This window comes from Rhynchophorus ferrugineus, unplaced genomic scaffold (genome assembly GCF_030347505.1).
Source record: "Rhynchophorus ferrugineus isolate W39M unplaced genomic scaffold, kcgeb_rfMv2 rfM2, whole genome shotgun sequence".
NCBI classification, from domain to species: domain Eukaryota; kingdom Metazoa; phylum Arthropoda; class Insecta; order Coleoptera; family Curculionidae; genus Rhynchophorus; species Rhynchophorus ferrugineus.
Window position 1 is genome coordinate 68,231,365 of NW_027472581.1, and position 19,042 is coordinate 68,250,406.

Below are 19,042 nucleotides of genomic sequence, written 5' to 3' on the forward strand. Positions count from 1 at the left end.
AGTCTTCTTGGCCGGCAATCCGAGGAATGAGAAGCGGTGAGTCTTCCGCGTATTGTGCGGCTTCTACGTTCTTCCTGATTTGAATGCCGGCCATGTAGTGGTTAAAAAGGGCAGCGGCTGGGAGGGAGCCCTGGGGGACTCCGGAGTTGATTGATTTGGTTGCTGAAAGCGATTTTTCGACTTTAACTTGAAAGGATCTTTCCGAGAAAAATGACCTCAGTACAATTACCAAGTCTATGGGTAAACCTGCTTTAACGGCTATATAAATTAAACCTTCGTGCCAAACTTTGTCAAATGCCTTTGTGATCTCAAGAATGACTGCACGAAGGGTTTGTTTTTTCCTTAGTGCCCTTTTGATGTGTACGGCCAAACGAGTGGTCTGATGAGCGCACGAGTGTTTGGCTCTGGCAGCCGATTGGCCTATAGCCTGAAGATGAATTGTTTGCTCCTTTTTTGGGGAAGTGTCGTAGTCGCATGATGGAATTAATTATGTTCGATAATTCCACGATCTGCTTGTGTGGGAGCTTTTTTAATCGGAAGACCGAGATTTCATCGAATCCCGGTGCCTTCTTTGAATTGAGATTGCAGATAATCTTCTCCAGGATTTTTGGAGGGTCTATATGATTTATTTTTGAGAAAATTTGATAGTGCAGAATCTTTAAGATTGTTGCTAGCGGGTTTAGAGCCATTTTTTTATCTCGAGAGTCTCCAGATTTCCGCGGGCGCTTCGAGCTTTTGATTAAGGAGGTATGTTCTCCTCTCTCCAAGCCTTAACGGGATCGAAGGTAGCTCGAGCTCTCCTTTGGAGACGATTCTTGTGGCGGATCATTTCCCTGATGTTGAAATTTCCTTTATTGAAAAATTCATTATATACTGTAAGCGCCAACTAAAGCCTGAGGAACTAAAACTGACCTGAGAGTTTACTTGTCAACATAGAGTGCGCTGAGGCTGTCAACGAAAAATGGACCTGTCAAATTAGACATTCTTCTTCTTTAAGTTTTCATATCATTCAAAATAGAAATATACTCTACTACTCCTAATAGAATTTTTTACTAATATAAATTCGAAATTGATATACGATATTATAACATGATGTATAAGAATATGATTACCAATATTATGGTCTTGTTCAAGAATTAGGCTACCCATACCGAGATTCATTTTAGAAATAATTTCCATTCATTAGAAAACAATTAACCAGTTCAAATACTAGCGTATACTTAAGCACTCATCAATATGAACAGCATATACTTTTCGACTGAGTCTGCACTACCTTCTGGAATCTCGAATTTTAAAGCACAATAACTTTTTACTGCGTAAAGGACTAACTATATACCTAGAATGTTCTATGGAGACAACCGTATTGTTAATTTTTTTTATTATTATTATTTAATTTTTAAATTGCTACTAATCGCTTCCGACTAACTTATAATTTGTCTTTATGATAATATAAATCTAGGTATATAACTAGGAGGACCTATCGGCCCTATCTCAGTCTCGAGTGAAAAAATGTTTATTTGTCACTGCTGTATTTTTATTATATGCACCTCACTACACAACGCTACACAAGATCAGATGGTTTAATTCTCTTAAGTCTGTGTCTTGCTCACAAGTGTAGAGTAGATAAATTATTGGCCCCAGTACACCTCCTTGTGTTACACCTGCTTTAGCTTCTTTTATTGTAGAGTAAGCTCCTTCGCGTTTAACTCTAAATATTCTGGCATCTTACAAATGCAATTCCCTTCCTTGGTAGTTTTTGCAGTACTTCTCCTGTTATTAAATCATAGCCTAGTGATTTCTTGTTATTAATGTCCGTTTTAATAACGTCAAGTCGGTCAAATTGAATTATGTATCGAGTTATGACCACTAGTAATCACTGTTATTATGCAGTCATTACAATTATATGCGCTTTTTGGTGGTTATCCAATTTATTCAAATGACACGGTATAGCTTCGATGAATTAGCATTGCTAGATATATTATCAGCTTAAAGCCATCTATTAGAAAAAATGAAAGTACTTTTTCTCCAATTAATTAAAGTTTCTTGAGCCAAATATATTACTGTGCTATATAATATAATACAGTGTTATAGATTTATACTTTTATTGAAAATGTCAAGTTTGTGCCAAAAAAAGTGTAATTGTAGCACCTATTTGTTTCATCAGAAGGAAAAAGTGAAAGTACCTTTCAAGACCAAAAAACGTCTTGATAGGTCGAACATATTTGAAGATGCGTATTTCATTTACTAGTTAAAAATGTAATCTATAATTGGTCTTTCAAATACCTTATTTCAAAATTTTCAAATTTCAAAATAAATTCAGCGATCTTATTAATAAGTTTGTTCTTCACAATATAAATCACCGCTAAATATGAAATACCATCTGCCTCTGATGTATTACTAGCAGAACAGAACATACAATGTATAACAAAACATGAAACTAGAGAGACAGGATTTATATTTGATTAGGCACTTCAAATATACCAGCCACACCTTAAGTATTTTAGTTACTAAAGACTCAAATAACAAATAAAAACAGTTTGAGAAAAAAATTATTTATTATAAACACAATAAAATCCAATATAATTCACCAATTTTTATATTACAGAATATTATTATAGTATCAACCATTATGAAAACCTATAGATTTGAACAAAAAAAAAATTAAAATAATCAATTACTTTAAAGAGCCCAAGCTTAATGCGATAACTTCAATAAATTAATTTACAAAAGCCTATAATATGATACAAACATTTAAATTATCATTCTCCATTGAATGTAATATAGTGATAATATGGCCCTCCTTGAGAGAAAATCTAATTTTTCTAAGGAATAGAAAAACTATCACAATATTTATTGTTTGATCTACAAACTTGAAATAATTAATACACTGAATTTTATCATCCTGCCATCTAAATTATTCATAGTCAATCTGATTTTGCTGACTATTATTCTAATGTTAAGACAATTTTCTTAACTATATAAAACATAATAAACAAAAAGAGATAGTGTCAGTGATATTATATATAAAGAAGCATTATATTATTAAGCACTCTAATTTGCTTGTTCCTGCCCATTGCTCTCTTGTGACTTCATAACATCGGGTAAATCTGGTGGTGCAGAATATGGAACTAAATCTAATATTTCAAAGGTTCCATTATCGTCCCTATAAAAGTAAAAATAAATAAATGCTTTTAGAATAAATGTGTTAATTTGATTTACCTAATCGCTAACCCAACCATTGCAGGGCTCTGAGCCTTCGCCGTATTTGAATTTAATCCATAATCTTGAAGCATATGACTATCTTCCATTACAGTATTGTCTTTATTAAACAACTGTTGGTTGCTGGGAGGTATTTTCAAAATACCTACAATACAAGTACAATATTCATTATAATAACAATATAAAATATTATAAGCAATGTTTATCTAACCTTCTATTATTTTTTTTAGTTCTAACACGGTCGTAGTATCTTTCGCATCGGTAAAGATAGTTAGCTTTTTCCTTCTGATGATTAAGAATACGTCCTACAATTTTAAATAAATTCGTGTGAAATATTGTCAACCATTACTATACAGGTTAAGTAGTAGTGCGTAATATATACACTTTTATATTATAAATTTAACTTACCATAGTTGTAGAAAACGATCTGAAACTCACTATAATTCACAATGTACTGAAACTTCCTTGAATGAAAAATTCATTAAATACTGTAAACACTAACTAAAACCTGATACCTGAAACCTGACTTGTCTAATACTTGGCAACATAGAGTGCTCTGTCAAAAAAATTTGGAGCTGTCATTATAGAGATACAAAGAAAATCTCGATTAAACTTTATATCGATATATTTTTTTTAAATATCGATTTTTCTGATCAAAAATTTTTTGCTCTTCATATCAATATTTTTGTTGGGATATTTTTCCATATAACATATAGTTATTTCTTTTAAAAAAATTGAAAAAATGTGCTTTTAATTATTTTTAATAAATTCAAAATAATATAGTAGTAATAGTTGTGAAAAAGTATATAAATATCGATATAAATAACTAAATAAATATCGATATTTTTCTGGTAGCTGCAAAAAACATTTCGATATTTTTTCTACGTCCCTAGTACAGATATCTTATTGGAAAGATTTTAGAAGTTAATTGTTCGAGGAACTTCTTTGGATATTTTTTTTTCATTTCCTATAATATCAATTCCAAATTGATATTCGGTATTATATCATGTTGTATGAGAATAACATATATCAATTTCGAGTATTATAATGATGGCTGTATATAAAGATTTTAGTAAATTATATTAACCGAATATTAAATATCTCAGAATTTAGACTTAAGTGGCATGAGTGGCAGTGACAGTGGTATGTCAAATAAACTGTTTATAAATTAATTGTTGTTTATATGCTTATCTGTTTAAAATGGAAGACCTAATGTATTTATCTATAAGATGATACAAAATATCTTATGTTCTACAAGAATAAATTATATCAATGTTTGATTCATTTATTTAAAAGCCGATATTCAAGATATATTATCTTAATGTGTAAATCTAAAAAAATAGTATGGCAAATACAGACTGTGCTAGTGAATCTGCAAGTTCTGTTGGCGATGAAGAAAGAGTAAGAAGGTTATTTCAAGCCTGTGATGCTAATGGAGATGGTTACATTGACAGGTATTGAATGGGTTGTATTTTGAAATCCTTAAATAAAATATATCCTCCAGTCAGGACCTGTTAGCTGTATGCCGAGAACTTTCATTAGAAGACTCATTAGATGAATTAATGCAACAGTTAGGTGCTGATTCTCAGGGAAGAATATCTTATGAACAATTTTTGAACAGAAGACTTGCTCTAAGACCTGAAATTGATGCCTTAAAGGTTTCTAATAAGGATAATGTAAGCGATCATAGTCAAGGTTTGTTAAATAGCAGCATTCAACTATACATTGGAAAACAAATGCATATTTCTAGGTAAGTTAGATAGCTGGGAATGGGATTCTGGTGCAAGAGACATGAGTCCAGTGCCTAAGAACATTGCTAAGAAATTTACATCAGACAAATATATGGATGAAGAATACTTCAAGGTAAGTGTTTGCAAATAATCTATGTTTATTATAAATCGCTATATAATACTTTAGTAATTAATATCATAGTCCAACATTTTTCTTGATGTAATCCACCAAACATTTAAAAAACCTATGTCCAATATTCTATTTCTGATATCCCAATATGGGACTTGCAAATATGAGCAATTACTTTCATAAAGATCACAATCATCACTGTATTTGTCAGTCCACATTATTGACATTATACCCAGATTAATGTAACGAATAAGGTTTTGATTAAAACTTCTTTCAATATACTTTAAATGATTTATCGCTTGTGGATTTGCAAGACTGACTGGCACCAAGCCAATATCATTAGCTGATTGTATATACTTTGCTCTGAAACTGAAAGATAATACTGTAAAATGGTACTAATTGTAATTATATACATTACCTCTGAACATTTGGATTTAAACTCATACAGAGTGTTAAAAACGAAGCACCCGTGAAATAAAAAGAGAAACGCAAGGGGCGATCTTTAATATCTTGTTGTACAGATACTGCAACTTCTTTATAATCCTTGATAACCAATCTCCAATATTTTATCCATTTTTCAATTATAGTACCTTTAATTTTTTCGTGAAACTTTTGATTCCTATGTTTTAAATTAGTGAGTGTTCGCATAATTAGTGAAGAGTTACCGATGTTATACATTTTTATTGCAAGGTAAGTACTGTTTATATTCTACATAGAATGTATTCCAACACTTATTGACATAATTTTGTCAGGTTTTATAACTCTAACCTTACTAATAAAGGAAATTTGGGGTTGCCTACATATCATGTATCGTTTTACATTTTTAATTTGTATTAGTCTTACTATTTACAACGCATAATATTATTTAATTAAAATTAATCTTTACAGGTATAACCATAATGTTAAAATATGTATATAAGACATTATATAGGGATTTATGAATTTTGTTTCTCATATGTCATATTAAAGGCTAGTGAATAATTAACTTAGCTAAGCTCTGCAAGCCTAGACATTATACACAAAGTAATCGGGTTAAAATTATTAGAATATACCTTGGTCAATATTGATTTTGATTTGTTTCTTATTCTCTTATGAATTAGTGGTATTATATTGGTTTCTCTATTATAACATTATTTTTCTTAATTTTATAGAGTCCATGGTTTACCTGATTTTAAAATTGCCTAAATATTTTTTTAAGTTTGTATAAATATTATTTTGGTTACGATTTGTAGCTTAACTTTATTATATAGAATTTACATATTACGGATATAATAGTTCGATATGAAATGGCTATTGAAGTATAAATGACTGCATAATACATAGGTTTTGTTATTTCATTTTAGCCACAAATTATACTAATTAAATAAATTTGAACAAAATGTTTGCTTTTTAAGATGGTAAATCTGTAATAAACTAAAAAAAAACGTATGTTTTGATTTAAATGTTTAGATTCCATCAATCCAATTTTAAACACATTTTAAGTAATTCGGACCATATTTCACTTACATCATTGTATTTTAACCAGCGATAGTCTCCATTAGTTAAGATCTTGGAGCTTGTATTTAAAATGTTGTCACAAATGTTTCTTTAAATAAATTGAATTTTTGAGTAACACTATGAGATGTAGTTTCATTATGCCACAACTAGAGCTCTTTCAGGTCGAAGTTTTCTAAATTTGGAGAGGAAGAATCCCTGACCATCGATCTATAGCTTAGTCTACCGTTAAGGTACGCTTTTGCTTCATTTTGTAGAACTGAGGGCGTTTAACTCATCCAACGTATAAATTACACACCATACATTGCTTTATATTCTATGGTTTTATATTGAGAACACAGTATCTTGAATATCACTGAGTTTTTCATTGACTACTGCTCTACCGCCATTCGATTGTTAGTATATTTATTAAATTACAATAATTAATGTATTTTATTTTAATATCCTTGTATTAATTAGATTAGCGAAAATTTTGCCTTCTTTTTTGAAGAAAACGTTGACACCTGAAGGCGTGAGATTTGACGTGGTTAAATATTATATGGAGGAAAAATTTTTAGGCCTAATAATTTTGTGTAATATGCGCTACAGATAAATATATTACAATAAAACGAAAAACGTCCAACCATGAGTAGCCGTCAGATCAATGACACAAGTAAAGGGAAGGGAGTGTTTTCAACATTATTAAATGAAGTTATTTAGTTTTAATCATAATAGTGATATTTAAGATTTTGTGATACCTTCGGTTATTCCCGTATTATTGGAATTATGGAATTGGAAGAGAAGTTCAAAAAGAAACGATTAAAAATAATATGGTTACTTAAAGCTATATTTCATATTTATTGCAGAGAAAACAAATTAATATGCACGCTTTATCGTAGATTATTCAAAACCCGAGAATAATAATAATGGTGTGTTCTCTTTGCTTATAAGATATTTAGATTTTCGAAATCAACGTTTGATTTAATGTGATATCTTCTCGTGAAGTAAACTGAAAAAGAAAAATTATTCATGCTTAAGGACTATTTTTAATTCATATAGTTCTGGAGACATATTATATCATTGTACTAGAGGCTATTCTAAAGGTTGTTGAGATTTTTCTATAAATTTTAATGGTATATAATTCCGATTAATTTCAGATTTAATTAGTAAATGCATTTCTTAAAACCGAATATTGCAGGTAATAAATACGTTAATTTGTGCATCATGAGTTTGAATTGAATGAATGTGTCGAAAATGAATATTGCATAGAATATTAACAGTTATAAAATAATTTTATAGAATTTTAATTCCTCATTAGTTGGTGAGTTGTTAGTTCCCACGTAGCTATCTGTAAGGGCGTGATTGAAGAGTGAAATAAAGAAGTAAAGAACAATGCAATTTTATTTAAAATTTGAGGTAAAGAAATTATTTTTTAATCAGTCTGGTATATATATATCGTTTTTCTAATATATATTTTAGGTGAGGCATATGTATAAAAGATAAGGACTAAATGAATAGATAAATGAAGTACTGAAAATATGCAGTTATGAGTTAAAATGAAACTACCACATACATTGCATAGATGGAACACAGAACGAAAACAAAAAAAAATTAATAGTATATTTGTAAATGTTTGAAAGTATTCATAAATATTAAGGTGTTTAATGAATTAATGCTATAAGATATGATTTATTCTTTTCTTTATAGTCATAATTTTTGGAAAATCAATAGTTAATTTAATGAATATAAATATATTTCTTTAATATACATTTCCCAATTGTAACAAAATAAATTACCTAATTCTGTATGTTATTCTTCTAACTCAAGCATCAGTTTCAAAATTGTTTTAATCATATATTCTCTTTTTTAATATACAGCATGTATTATTTGATCTATTATTCCATACTACTGTATATAATCTAAAAGTAAAGTATAAAATAAAAAGTATAAAGTATAAAGTAAAATATAAAGTAAAAGTATATATAAAATATAAAGTATGTGTACTTATATTTGATGCCACGAAATTGTTACAGTTCTGACAATCTTACTTATGATATTTTGTTATAATGTTCAATGGCGTAGTAATTTACGTTTATTAATAATTTGTTGATTATTGAAAATTAATGGAAATTAAATTTAATTAAATGCAATTTAGAAAATGTTAGTGAGTATTAGATCTTGAGATAGCATATATTTTAATATGTTTTATTATAAAGACGTTTGTTATTTTAGTTAATGCTATGTGTCAAATAAATTAATGATCTTGACTGAAAATATTGCAAAAACAAGTTTTAGTAACTTACAATTTTTAAATTTGTGCTTTTACTCTATTATGAGAGAAACATGATTAATTTAATACATTGTAGTCGAATTTCGGTAACAGGGCGATCACTAGTACTAATTACAATGAGAACGTATTATCAATTTGTTGTTTAACTAAGTAAAATCAAATACTAAAAAATATATATAGTTCAAAAAGTTATGGTCTATATGGTGAATACTCTAGATGTCACAAAAGGTTTTTGCGTTATTCTAATTAAAATAAATAATAGATATATTTGATTGATCGTTAATACATTTTTGAACATATTTTAAGTAGTAAGTATTTTAACGTATTTTGAACATATTTCACCATACGCTGTCTTGGCAGCCGTAGTGGTTACGACAGTCTTGTCCCAGGACTCGGATTTACTTTATGTGTGTGATTGTTGTGTTTTTTCAGTACAGACAAAAGAAGACAATAAATATATCCAGAAAAGAAAAACAACACTGGATTTTTTGACAAAAATATCGATATTTTTTTGACCGATATATCGATATTTGGTTAGCCGATTTTTCGATATCTTTCCAAAAATTATAAAAATATATATTTCTTAAATATTATAAAAATCTGTTCGTTATTTTTAACAACATAGAGAGAAAAAACCTGATACCAACACACCACTTTGGGTTTATTAACAAGCACTCAACAATTGACCAGGTCCACAGAATAACAGATGTTATTGAAAAAGCCTACGAAAATTAAAAAGTATGCCCAGCTATATTCTTAGATGTAGCACAAGCCTTCGATAAGGTTTGGCATGAAGGCCTTGTTCATAAACTACAGCAAATGCTACCAAAACAACACACCGAGCTACTAAAATCATACATTACAACCAGAATGTTTAGAGTCAAACAAGAACAAGCTTACTCTACAATAAAATAAGCTAAAGCAGGTGGACCACAAGGAAGTGTACTGGGACCAATGCTTTATCTACTCTACACTTGTGATATACCACAAATGGAAAATATTACGATGGCTACATTTGCTGAAGATACTGCGATTATAGCTGTTGGAGACAATAGTGAAGAAGTACATCTGTACATGTGCAGTTCACCTATAAACAGGACGGCAAGCACCAATAACATTAAATAATACTATACATTCCATATAGCAACAACGCTAAATATCTCGGAATGAATCTCGATGCAAAACTTCGCTGGAAGGAACATATAAAGAAGAAAAGAAAAGAACTGGAATTGAAATATAGGAAAATGTACTGGCTAATTGGAATATCTATCTATATTTTATAAAATATCGATATTTCTCATAGTTGCAAAAAAATATCGATATTTAAGAAAAATACCAAACATTGACGTCACTTACCGTTTCCTAACCATCATATTGGCATTTCTCCATTTGAACTTTTTAGCGCTCCTCGATTTTATTTGGATTATTTATCTTATATTTCGCAGTTAAAAAATTGGTATTGTGCTACAAATGGAAGTATTTTTAACCTCTTGTCACGAATTTGTTGAAGAATTTTGCAGAGATTTGAAACAACGGAACGACTTTTGCAGGCTGATTTGGTTACTTAACAGACAGCGTTTGTATCTCTTTAATTGTAATACAATGAAAAGGAAATATTGTCTGGTATTAAAACGAATTTACAAAGTGCGGCAGGTAATGCATTAAACATCTTGATGACGTAGGTTTACTACTACTTTGGATAGACTATATTTTACATTTGTATCTGTACACAGCAGTCCTTGTCGCATATCTCACTTACCAAAACTACGTAATATTTCTCAGTGCTTTCCTATTACTTAGTAATCAATAGAATTAGTATTACTAAATTATAACATTTTACCAATAATTCATACCTTACACATGGATTTACACGTATAGCTTTAGGCAATTAATCTAATACTGCAAGCAAAGAAAACAGACGACTCTTGTTGTTCTCAAATTTTGTTAATCTATGTTGATTAGCATAACATCTATTTTGCTAATCTATAGTTCCAACAATACGGGAATAATCGAAAGTAACACAAAATCCTAAATTACACCCTTAAAATTAAATTTAACGAAAGCTATCTTTTATTTTATTTTATAACCTTCTAAAAAAAGAATGTTTATCCCCTGCGAGATTCGATCGTAGTATGTTATTGTCGGCTTAACCAGCTAGACTCTTAACCCGAGTCTGTTTATATATTTTGTGTCATCGGTCTGACGGTTATACCAGGTTGCTTGATTTTGGCGTTTTTCGTTTTATTGGTATTCATTTATTTGTAGTGCATATTACACAAAAATATTAGACCTGAACATTCTTCCTCAATATAAGCCAAATTTCCTGCCTCCAGGTGTGTCCTCGTTTTCTTCAAAAAGGGAGGCGACATTTTCGATAAGTTCATTAATTGATCAACTTAGCTTAGTTGATTAATTGATCAATAAAAATGTTTATAAACGAAATTATATTATTTTTGACTGAGCTAATTTATGCCGTAGTTTTTTCTATGGCGCCAACCGACAATTTAAACTGCCTTTGAAGCTTGTCCTACGGGATATAAATTCGCCAACAGTAGAGGGCTCATGCTGTCGATTGCGCCGGCTAACGAGACAAACAATTTACAATTTAAATCATCATAAAACGATCGTACAGGAAGAGAAGCGTCGGCAGTTGACGATATTTAAGGCCGTTCGTCGGCCCTTTGAACAGCAAAGCCGCTTTGACTGGACAACGTACTCTGCATAGTATAGAAATTATCTAAAATTTTAATCTTTTTCCCTTGTAGCAACTATTAATTTACCAAGTTTTCGTCTACAAATAAACTATTAATTTTTTTCAGTCAGTTTGATTAAGTCTTCTTAAACATAATTCGGGGGTGAATCTTGATCATGCATGTCAGCCTCCGGAGTCTTCTCTTGAGTATAATCAACACGTCCTTCTTCAAATCCTCGATATATCTCGTTTCCATTCTTCAAAATTGTTTAAGAGACTATTTTAGCTAGAAACAAAATTTTGATTTTTGCCATTTTAGAACGAATGGTAAAAGGTTGGTAAAAAATGGTTTCCAAACAACGGCGATAGGCTAGCTGACTGCAATAATGATTTACAAAAATATTGATTTATAGAAATAATGTACTATAGTGAGTTTATTAAAAATACATTTATTTTAAAATTAAAAGTAGAATTACTAAGATTTTACCACAAATAAAAACATTTTAATCGTTTTCCCTTTTAGTAACTATTATTTACTAAGTTTTCGTCTACAAATAAATTATTAGTTTCATTTAGTCAGTTTGATTAAATCTTCTTAGAGCTAATTCAAGAGTTAATAAATCCTCTGGAGTCTTGTCTTGAGTATAATCGATACATCTTTCTTCAAATCCTCGATATTTCTATGCTTTCTTCAAAATTGCTTCCGAGAGATATAGGCAGAAATAAAAATTATAACAAAATTTGGATTTTTACTCTTTTAAAAAGAATGGTACAAGGTTGGTAAAAAAGGTTTTCAAACCTTTTTTTATTTTTTATTATTAAAAATACATATTTTAAAATTACAAGTGGGATTACTCAGATTTTACCAGAATTAAAAAGACATATTTTTAAAATGTCTCATGTTAAATCTAACATCAATCAAAAGCGCTACGAAACATTTATATCACTTACCGTTTCCTAACCATCATTTCCGTACTCCAACATATAAACTTTTTAACGCGCTTTGATTTTGTTTGGATTATTTATTTTATATTTTACAGTTAGTTTTAAGCCAAATAACCTAAATTTGACCAGAATCGATTGACTGATAGTGACTATACTCTGAGACCGTGACTGAAATAATAATTAAAAAAAAAAACTAAAACTTTTATAGAATTGAAGTGAGTGAGTAGTCCAGACACACTAACCACGAAATGTGGTATAGTATTGAAGAACAGTATGTAAAAACACTATAACACTTGGCAAAAAAAACTAATAATAAATACAGGTAATAATAATAACTCTAAAAGTACTCAATAATAGCACAATCGCTAGTAGGGAACTCTGAGAATAGTGTTGTTAAAATCTGATTCCCTATATTTGCTAAGACAAATTAAAATTGTATCTATTTACAAACTTACTGAAAAATTTTATGATAATATTCATTTTACGTAGTTAATAGTAACACAAAAAAAGCTAAATTATGTACATTTAATGGGGGATGTTTGATTTTCTTATTTGATAGCTCTGTGGAATAATAAAGCGTATTGTATCAAATTCCTTTGTAATATTTGGGTAAATAAAATGGACAAATTTTAATTTTGAAGTTCATTTTAATAATAGCATTTCAGTCTTATAAGCATGTACAACTACAATACTTTATCAAGTACTTTACAGAATCTAGCTTTAGACATGCTTTAACATTAATTTAATAATTTAATTTAATTTTGAAGTTTATTTTATTAATAGTCTTTCAATCTTATAAGCATATACAACTACACTACTTTATCAGGTACTTTACAGAATCTGGGTTTAGACATGCTTTAACATTAATTTAATAATTTAATTTAATTTTAAAGTTTATTTTAATAATAGCATTACAATCTTATAAGCACATACAACTACACTACTTTATCAGGTACTTTACAGAATCTGGGTTTTGACAAGCTTTAACATTAATTTAATAATTTAATATAATTTTGAAGTTCATTTTAATAATAGTATTACAATCTTATAAGCATATACAACTACAATACTTTATCAATTACTTTACAGAATCTGGGTTTAGACATGCTTTAACATTAATTTAATAATTTAATTTAATTTTGAAGTTTATTTTAATAATAGCTTTTCAATCTTATAATCATGTACAACTACAATACTTTATCAAGTACTTTACAGAATCTTGGTTTAGACATGCTTTAACATTAATTTAATAATTTAATTTAATTTTGAAGTTTATTTTAATAATAGCTTTTCAATCTTATAAGCATGTACAACTACAATACTTTATCAAGTACTTTACAGAATCTTGGTTTAGACATGCTTTAACATTAATTTAATAATTTAATTTAATTTTGAAGTTTATTTTAATAATAGCCTTTCAATCTTATAAGCATATACAACTACAATACTTCATCAAGTACTTGAATTTGAGTTTAGATATGCTTTAACATTTTAAGTTCTATGAATTCTTATATTAAGAATTCTTAAAATTAAGATCTCTGCTTAATTTCTTTTATTTTATTGACTTCAGTGACAATATCTGGTTTATACATTGTCTGTACATTAGTATTGTTCGAAATTTCTGGTTGTCACAACACGCGTACCAGGCTGTATAAACTTGATAAAATTATTTTGTTCAATAAAATATATGTCACTTACCCTTAACCTGTTAAAGTATAGCCCATCGAATTATTTGATAATGAACAAAAAACCAGATTTTTGATATTGACTTCGTAATTTAACCATGATGGAATTTGATTAATACTTGTTCAAGGCTTGAATTTAACTAATATTTTTCTTTTGAGAATATATAGTCATTCAGTAGTGAACAGCAGTGCATTTTCAGAACAAAGAAAGAACTTATTAGGGGCTCATACGCACTATAAGCAAAACAAATGAGGCCTAACCTCAAATGTTATAAACAATGTTATTTATCTCGATGTTACATTAATTACATTTTAGACATAATTAAAAGTGTAATCCTTTAACGAAAATATCGATCGAAGATATTGAAAGAACGAAAATAGACAGTTTGTTTGGAGTGTGACATTAGTGACCCTGACACTATCGATACACGATACAATGTCTAATTATAACATTAAATTATTAAATTAAGGTATAAGTAAGAGCTGCACCCATACAAACTGTTCAGCGCGACCAAAACAACTACGTCACTCGAATTTTGGGACGTTTAACGCGTATTAAAAATATCGCTATTTCAAACGTCAATTTTTCTTTCTAATTAATTTTTACGGAAATAACTTTTGTTCTGGGTGAAATAAATACGTAGAATTGTCATAAAGTAGTTTTTTAAAAATTATTCTATCTTCTATTAAGTTATCTAGCCTATTCGAGAGTAAATTTCGATTGAAAATGTTTTCATATTTTCAAAGCTTATCCCTTTAAGAATTTAGAATTGAATGAGAAGGTTGGTGAATATAATATAATTTCAAACAGCCGAAATTGTGTGAAAAAAAATTGTCTTTTGAAATTGTTATTGTACCTTTGATACGGAAGAATTTTTAGAGAAGGCTTTTACCAATACTAAATTTTAAGTAAATCACTTCAGTAGAATTCGAGATATTATATCAACCGCATCGAAAAAAGTAGTTTTGAGGAAAACGCTTTTAAAGTTTCGTTTTTAAACCACTTCCAAAAAGGAGAAAGTTTTAGGTTCGATTTTATATTTTTTTATGTATGTTCGCTAATTTCTCCAACAATTACGGGCCGACTTTCAAAATTCTTATTTTATTTTCTTTCCGAGGTGGCCTCATTGGAACCAAGTTAGAACCACATACAACTACACTACTTTATCAGGTACTTTACAGAATCTGGGTTTTGACAAGCTTTAACATTAATTTAATAATTTAATATAATTTTGAAGTTCATTTTAATAATAGTATTACAATCTTATAAGCATATACAACTACAATACTTTATCAATTACTTTACAGAATCTGGGTTTAGACATGCTTTAACATTAATTTAATAATTTAATTTAATTTTGAAGTTTATTTTAATAATAGCTTTTCAATCTTATAATCATGTACAACTACAATACTTTATCAAGTACTTTACAGAATCTTGGTTTAGACATGCTTTAACATTAATTTAATAATTTAATTTAATTTTGAAGTTTATTTTAATAATAGCTTTTCAATCTTATAAGCATGTACAACTACAATACTTTATCAAGTACTTTACAGAATCTTGGTTTAGACATGCTTTAACATTAATTTAATAATTTAATTTAATTTTGAAGTTTACCAATACTAAATTTTAAGTAAATCACTTCAGTAGAATTCGAGATATTATATCAACCGCATCGAAAAAAGTAGTTTTGAGGAAAACGCTTTTAAAGTTTCGTTTTTAAACCACTTCCAAAAAGGAGAAAGTTTTAGGTTCGATTTTATATTTTTTTATGTATGTTCGCTAATTTCTCCAACAATTACGGGCCGACTTTCAAAATTCTTATTTTATTTTCTTTCCGAGGTGGCCTCATTGGAACCAAGTTAGGATCTGATGACGGAATCTGGGGAAATCGAGGGAAAACCTCAAATTTCAAAGGCACGTACAAAGATTTCACACATTTTTTTATCTATAATAATCAGATATTTGTGTATAATCTTATTGCTGAACTGATGTGACGGAAGACCGGAAGTTGTTCAGTGCAAAAGTCGATCACATGAGAAGCTGTAGAAATGTTGCAGATAACTGCTTCTATGGTGTAGTGATTAGAGCGTTCGGTTCACATGCGGAACATTTGTCAAATTACCTAGGCTATAACTGTATAACTAATAAGCGTTCCTTATTTTCAATCATCGTTTCTTTATTCCTATTCATCATACGAGCTGGACCTGTACTTGGGCTACCCATTGCAATACTTAATAAAATAACTGCGTAATTTATTGAGTAAATATCTAACAATAAAAAAAGAAAAATTAAATTTTTTTAACAAAAAAAAAAAAAATGATCCGACTTCAAAAAATAAATAAGGAACTCACTATTTTGGTGAATGGTTGCCTTCTTTCATGATCAACTACCATATAACATCACTACCAAATCAAGTAATGTATTGGATATATATCACTAACAGGCTGTATGAGACAAATTTATTTTCAATTTCTTAAAGTTAGTAATTATTCTAGTACATCATTTTAAGTACTAAATGAACACACATTTATTGATCTATTTCTGATATTTGTATAAAATGAACACCTTACAAATTAGTAAGTAGTGTCTGATGTTATATTGGAGTACTTACATTTTCTGACTGATGCTTAGCTGTACGATCCTATTATTCTATATTTATAGAATCTCACAGAATCGTATTAATCTATATATGTTATATCATGCGATTGATACGGCCTTGTTTAGATTTAAACCGTAAAGTATCGTGTTGTCGACAAGTTGTCACTTTCCGTCAAATAAAATAGATTTGAAAGTAAAATAAATGTGTTTTGTTATTTTGAACTCTTCGTTTCATAACTTATATTCATGCATAAAATAGCATAGAAAAAGTTAATTTATGTTAAGTGCTCTTTTTCGACAAAACATACAACTACATTAATTCGCTCTTTTTTTCTTATTAAGCGCAATGATCAAATTGTTTAATATTTTACTTATACTTCAACAGCCTAAATTAAGTAAACAATACTTTGAAGGAAAAATTACCAATCGGGTATATATTAACGCATTTAAGTTGTTCCATAGTTAGTTTGACGTAAACTAAAATTTAATCCATCCCCTATATTAGATAGGCACGTTTGTAATATTCAACTTTTTGTTGCTGTTAAACTGAACTCCAAAGCCAACTTGGATTAATAAAGTTATGAAGTTCAGATTAATATTAAAAAAATAGGCCACAACCTGTATATACAGAGGTTGCAACTAGTAAGCGTATCATGTATACATTTTTGTCACATAAGTACTCGTTTATTTTTAAGATAGTTAAGGCATTTTCTCTTTTATCATATGTTTTTCTCTCTAAAAGTTCTTAATAGGTAGCAATCAGAAGACTATGTCGGATGGGTATGTATGCTGGTGATGGGTGCGGCAGAAACAGTGTACGACTACACACTTTACTACGCACAACTTCTTTGCGTCTGCTACTATTTTTGCTATTGCTGCTATTGTTAGACTTGTGCAACAATATATTATTTATTTTATTTCATTGACTGAAATACACTAACATATTGCTGTTTGGTTTGGCAATATGCACAGTAAGATTCTATGGTCATAAATATTCCACTTCGGTATCGATGCCAATTGTTCCCTAGGTTAATTCATGACTTGCTATGTTGGGATTGTCTCAGTAGATCTGTAGATTTTGATCCTGAGTCACAATAGGCCATAGAAAATACTTCTTTTTTGCCTGGCAAGTTATAAATACGTTGAAATCGTTTGAAATGGGACGATTCCTGTAGTTTCAATTCATATAGTTGTCACTTTTTTTAAATCCTTCTCATCCAATGTATGCGCTTGGAGACAGTTGATTTATCAGATGCTTGGCTGAATGAAAGTTCTTTGAACTAGATTTGCGTCCAATAAATATTTGTCAGTTCTTTGCCATTGACATCAAAATCACCACTTTTAATTCGTTGAAACCAAAACCGACAAATGGAATATGACGAACCAGCATCACCATAAGATTTTTAAATATTTGGTTGGGCTTCGGCAGTAGATCTCTTCATATCAAATATCAACAGTGTTCCACATGGATGTACATCCATGTGGTCAATATTAAAAATGTTAACAAAGTGGCAGTCAGCAAGATTCATGGACTAGATATTGGAAATGTCGAAATGACAAAAACCTAATTATTTCACTTGAGCATCAAAACAGAAATCAGACTCAAGATCCAAGACTTGTATTGGTTTGTCGGAAGACACTTCCAACTTGACCAAAGATTAAAGAGATTATTCGGATTAAAGCGATTGGGAATATAAGTTAATTTTAAAGCATATTTGGAACTACTCAAACCACTCGAACTTGTATAGCGTATAAATGTTACTTTTAACTTTATATTGAGTAGTCTAATTTAATTTTAATTTGCGATAAATAGCAAAACTTGTAAGTATAGTAATAAGACATTAATTTGTAAATTAAGAATGTACTAAGCATATCTAATGTAAGATGTAATAAAAATAAATTTAAAAGTTTTAAGAGTATGTAATATTTATTCTATAATAGAGTATACTTATATTGTTAATATAAGGCTTTTTATTTTTACCGAATTGCAAAATCTTTTGAAAATATATCATATAATACTAGTGCTGTACACACCGTACCGCTATATATATTTTAGGGTCATTACTGTATTACTGATCAAACTTGATCTTAGTCATTCTGAGATGCTAAGAATAAAAAGTCGAATGTTTAAAGGCCGGTCAACGGTATTATCAGCGTCATCTGCCGTGTGAACTTCGATAATACCAGGAATAGATAGAACAGTTTAATATTTCTGTAGGATCATTTGTTAAATATTGGCGTACACTTCTTAATTAAAAACACATCTTAAAAAA

The 19,042-nt window shown here is 29.3% G+C and overlaps 3 protein-coding genes across 6 annotated transcripts in view; 1 reads left to right on the plus strand and 2 right to left on the minus strand.

Moving 5' to 3' along the window:
• Positions 1 to 2,536: 2,536 nt before the first annotated feature.
• On the minus strand, positions 2,537 to 3,772 carry LOC143191277 (elongin-B). The gene is made up of 4 exons (XM_076396187.1): positions 3,628 to 3,772; positions 3,431 to 3,524; positions 3,220 to 3,364; positions 2,537 to 3,163 (listed from the first exon to the last, which is right to left on the minus strand). The coding sequence occupies exons 1-4, from the start codon at positions 3,628 to 3,630 to the stop codon at positions 3,052 to 3,054; spliced, it is 354 nt and encodes a 117-aa protein (XP_076252302.1). The 5' UTR covers positions 3,631 to 3,772; the 3' UTR covers positions 2,537 to 3,051.
• Positions 3,773 to 4,137: 365 nt separating this feature from the next.
• The window catches only part of LOC143191273 (colorectal mutant cancer protein), a 163,056-nt gene continuing 148,151 nt past the window's right edge, over positions 4,138 to 19,042 (plus strand). For 2 of the 4 annotated variants that reach the window (XM_076396179.1, XM_076396182.1), the window contains exons 1-3: positions 4,139 to 4,673; positions 4,724 to 4,914; positions 4,970 to 5,082. In XM_076396179.1, coding sequence (XP_076252294.1) covers positions 4,564 to 4,673; positions 4,724 to 4,914; positions 4,970 to 5,082 — 414 coding nt within the window. In that variant the 5' untranslated portion in view covers positions 4,139 to 4,563. Of the gene's footprint in view, positions 4,674 to 4,723; positions 4,915 to 4,969; positions 5,083 to 19,042 lie in introns of those variants that run through there. The other 2 variants (XM_076396176.1, XM_076396183.1) reach the window with 2 other exon arrangements.
• LOC143191276 (mitochondrial import inner membrane translocase subunit Tim29) lies at positions 5,084 to 5,861 on the minus strand. The gene is made up of 2 exons (XM_076396186.1): positions 5,498 to 5,861; positions 5,084 to 5,448 (listed from the first exon to the last, which is right to left on the minus strand). The coding sequence occupies exons 1-2, from the start codon at positions 5,755 to 5,757 to the stop codon at positions 5,133 to 5,135; spliced, it is 576 nt and encodes a 191-aa protein (XP_076252301.1). The 5' UTR covers positions 5,758 to 5,861; the 3' UTR covers positions 5,084 to 5,132.

Excerpts from the sequence above, each read along its gene's own strand:
- LOC143191277 (XM_076396187.1), bottom strand. Across the intron at positions 3,365-3,430 it reads ACTAAAAAAAATAATAGAAG|GTATTTTGAAAATACCTCCC; the intron begins GTTAGATAAACA and ends CTTGTATTGTAG. Across the intron at positions 3,164-3,219 it reads ATGGTTGGGTTAGCGATTAG|GGACGATAATGGAACCTTTG; the intron begins GTAAATCAAATT and ends TTACTTTTATAG.
- LOC143191276 (XM_076396186.1), bottom strand. The coding sequence starts at position 5,757 with ATGTATAACATCGGTAACTCTTCACTAATTATGCGAACACTCACTAAT. Across the intron at positions 5,449-5,497 it reads TTAAATCCAAATGTTCAGAG|TTTCAGAGCAAAGTATATAC; the intron begins GTAATGTATATA and ends ATTATCTTTCAG.